General features: G+C 55.5%; 1 protein-coding gene across 1 annotated transcript; it reads left to right on the top strand.

Moving 5' to 3' along the window:
* Nucleotides 1-217: 217 nt before the first annotated feature.
* C1QA (complement C1q A chain) lies at nt 218-3192 on the top strand. The gene is made up of 3 exons (XM_061187022.1): nt 218-276; nt 1208-1377; nt 2453-3192. Exons 2-3 carry the CDS (start codon nt 1215-1217, stop codon nt 3025-3027), a joined length of 738 nt encoding a protein of 245 aa, XP_061043005.1. The 5' UTR covers nt 218-276; nt 1208-1214; the 3' UTR covers nt 3028-3192.
* Nucleotides 3193-4007: the final 815 nt, after the last annotated feature.

Here is a 4007-nt window from a genome sequence, read left to right as displayed (position 1 = left end):
GCCCCCCCGGCAGACTCCCGCCTTGCTGTCCCTGTCCCCACACCATCTGTGGCTGGGGTAGGATGTCCCATGTCCCAGTCTTGCTGAGGTCTGCTCAAAATGTCCCTTGCAGGCCTGTGACCCTAGGGCAACACTGGGGGCAGTTCCAGGGAAGGAGAAGGGGAAGTGGGAAGGGATGTGAAAGTTGGCCACAGGCCAGCACCGCCCTGCTGGGTGTCCCACAGGGGTCCCTGGGTGAAGGACGGGAGTATCCAGTGCGTTGACGACCAGACGCAGGTGAGGCCAGCGCTTGACAGGGAGGGAGCTGTAAAGTTCAGGGAACCAGGAGGGGTGGCCCAGGAGGCTGGACCGGTCAGGGAGGGAGGGAGAGCTCTGCTGGCTGGTTCTGTGCCAGGACAGTGTTGTTGGGGGGGGGGGGAAACGACCCTGATCTAGGACCCAGAATGAGTGAGTGGGGGGACCTTAACTCCAGGGGCTTGGGGGAGGGGGGAGGTAGTGACAGACCCATCAGCTGTAACCAAAGTTCCTGGGTCCTGCCTGCCCCCCCCCTGCAAAACACAAGAAGCTGGGAAAAGGCTGTGGGTGTCAGAGCCCAGCAGAGGGGTCCCACGAAGGGATAGTGGGTGTCAGTCAGCCCTCTGTCCTCCAGTGAGTGCTGAGAGGGGCCGAGTGTGTGGAGGAGGGAGCAGATGTGTATGTCAGGTGTTTGTGAATTCTGGTGTGTATGCGCAGCTCTGCCATCTGGGTGAGAGGGTGTAAATGAAACGGGGAGCAGGCACTCAATAAATATTTGTTCAGTCATCTGTAGGAGTGTATGACTGTGTGTGTCCAGGTGAGTGAGGGTGGGGGGGCATGTCAGTTTGTGTGTCCAGGAGTGTGTGGTGGACTTTTGAGTTTGCTTATTGTGTCATGTAGGTGTGTGAGGAAAAAGCTGTGTTCGTGTGTCTGAGTGTGTAACTATATGGGTATGTTCAGTTGCATGTGTGTATCTGTGTGAGTTTGTGGTTCTGTGTGTATGTTTGGGGTCCCTGGAGCTGGATGGAGGGTGGACATTGAAGGCCCTCGAGGGGCTGTGTGTGCAATGGTCGGGGAGATGATATACATAGGCAGACAGAATTGGGCGGGGTTGGGGGGTTCAGCTGTGGGTGTTGGGTGTGCGTGAGTGTGTGATGTCCAGCCTGCCCAGGCCCTGCCCGTGTCTCCACAGTGACACCATGGAAGCCCCCTGGGGCTGGCTGGTGATCGGTGTGCTGGCCATATCCCTGGCCTCTTCGGTGACCCAGGACGTTTGCCGAGCACAGGATGGGAGGGACGGGGCCGCAGGAAGACCCGGCCGACCGGGACGGCCAGGCCTCAAGGGGGAGCGAGGGGAGCAGGGTAAGCCCTCCCTCTGGACCCCAGCCCCTCATCCCTGGGCTTCGCCTGGCCACCAGGGTGGAGGCTCGGGATGGCACTGAGAAACAGGAGTCCACCTGGGCCCACAGCTGAAGCCTCTCCAGTCTGCACTTGGTCCCAGGGGCTGAGGGGGGCCTAGCCTTCTTCCAAGGCCATGTCCACAGGCCCCAGTGGCCTCTCTGTTTCCCCTTTACTGCCTGGGTCCTCTTTCTTTGGCCTCACCTTCCTCCTCTGGACAGTGGGTCCCTGCAAGCAATGAATATGAAAGGTCCCAAAGCTGTGTTCAGTCCTTGGCCTTTGTTCAGTTACCAGAAAGATTAATGCCCTTGGCTTTAGACTCAGGAGCCCTTGTCTTGCTGTGTGACCTTGAGCGACTTACTGATCCTCTCTGAGACTCAGTTTCCTCATCTGTAAAATGGAGAAATAACCCCACCTAGCACATCGAGAGGGATCAATTCATGGCAACTATCTTTTTTGCTTCCAGCTTCCCCACAACTCTGTCCCTGCTTCCCCCTTCCCTGCCCCTTCAGGCTTCAGAAACTCTCATGTTCTAGAAAAAAGGCTAAGGGTGAAGGGAAAGGGAGGAGGGCACGACCAGAGCAAGAAAGGAAAGTCTCATGTAATCGCCCTGAGTCTCCCAGTCCATAGCAGACCAGAAAGATCTGCATAGGCATTTGCAAACAATCTGCACACAGGCATCCTACATGTAGTCCCTGAATCTGAAGAAGTCAAGGTCAGTGCCCTGGGGGGAGTGTGGAGTGCACGGCTGTGGGCAGGAGTACAGTGAAGCCAGTGGACTGCTTTGCCCAGAACCTGACACTCCCAAGTGCCTGCTCACATTTCTCTCCATTTTACAGATAAAGAAGCTGAGGCTCAGAGAGGTTGAGACACATGCTCAAGGTCACGCACAGCCAGTCAGAATCAATGTCTTGAAGGCCCAGACACTCCCCCTATCCTCTATCCCACAGCCGTCCGGGGTCCCAGCCACCTCCCTGAGGTCTGGAGGACACTAGACCAATTGGGACTCTCACTCCCAATCTGGCCTTTCTCCCCACAGGGGCCCCTGGTATCCGGACAGGCGTCCGTGGCCTTAAAGGAGACCAAGGAGAGCCTGGGCCCCCTGGAAAACCTGGCAGAATGGGCTACCCAGGGCCCAGCGGCCCCCTGGGGCCCCCTGGCCTCCCAGGGTTGAAGGGCATCAAGGGCAACCCAGGAAACGTCCAGGACCAGCTGCAGCCAGCCTTCTCGGCCGTGAGACGGAACCCTCCGATGGGCGGCAACGTGGTCATCTTTGACACGGTCATCACCAACCAGGAGAGCCCATACCAAAGCCACTCGGGCCGGTTCATCTGCACTGTGCCGGGTTACTACTACTTCACCTTCCAGGTGGTGTCCAAGTGGGACATCTGCCTGTCCATCGTGTCCTTTGGGAGGGGCCAAGTCCAGCATTCCTTGGGCTTCTGTGACACCAACAGCAAAGGACTCTTCCAGGTGGTGTCCGGCGGTACGGTGTTCCAGCTCCAGCAGGGAGACCAGGTCTGGATTGAAAAAGACCCCAATAAGGGCCGCATTTACCAGGGTTCAGAGGCCGACAGCGTCTTTAGTGGCTTCCTCATCTTCCCATCCACCTGAGCCCCTCCCCACCATGGCCTCCGCTTCCTGCTGTGTGACCCTGGCCCACTCACTCCACCTTTCTGGTGTCTATGCACTACTCTGTAAAGTCGGGGTGCTGTTGCTTTAGCTGCCTGAAGGAAGATCATTTCTTGGAACACTTCCTGGAATAAATACCTGAGTCCATGTCTGCTGACCTTGAAGTTCAGTTGCTACCCTGGTCATTGGGAGGGAGGCTTAAGAATGACAACAATTATTGAGTGCTTACAGGCCAGGCCTGCATTTAATATTTTACAATAAATATTTAGCAGGTCCTGGGAGCCTCATCGACCTGGGCTCAAATCCTGGGCCACCATTTACTTACTAGTTGTACAATTATGTGCATTTTATGTTACTTCAGTGAATCTCAGTTTCCTTATCTGTAAAGTGGGAATACTGATGGCACCTTCCTCAAAGGGTTGTTGGGAGGATTAAATGACTTAATATATGAAAATTACAGAGGAGTGCCTCGTGCATAGTAAGGGTTACATACGTTTTAGCCTTAATTATATTTTGTTTAATCTTTACCGTTGAGCTCTGAGGTGGGTATTTTGACCTTATTTTACAGAAAATGAAACTGAGGCTAGGGGGCTGGGACAAACTTAAAGCCCAAGGTTAGTGTGTAAAGGGAGAAGCTGGGGTTTGACTCCAAGTCTTACTGACGCCCAAGCCTGTGTGTCTACCTACTACCCTAGCCAGCCTCCACAGACACGCGCCTGACAATTGACACGTGTCATTTCCAACGCTTAACCAGAAAGGCAGATCCAAGGGCATCCAGAAGTCTTCCTGAAGCCAGGTTTCCCGAGGCCAGCGCTGGACTTCTACCTCGGCAGGCACAGAGGCTGGGGCTGTTGCCTGCTGGGTATCCCACCTGGGCTGGGGACTGGGAGGGTCTGGAATGTTTGTGGTGCATTCCCAGGGTCCCACTTAGCCTGCCTGGGTGCTGCTCAGAAGCAAAAAAC

Source organism: Eubalaena glacialis, chromosome 3 (genome assembly GCF_028564815.1).
Source record: "Eubalaena glacialis isolate mEubGla1 chromosome 3, mEubGla1.1.hap2.+ XY, whole genome shotgun sequence".
NCBI lineage: Eukaryota > Metazoa > Chordata > Mammalia > Artiodactyla > Balaenidae > Eubalaena > Eubalaena glacialis.
The sequence above is the reverse complement of the archived record's forward strand: the minus strand, read 5'-3'. Positions and strand labels throughout refer to the sequence as shown.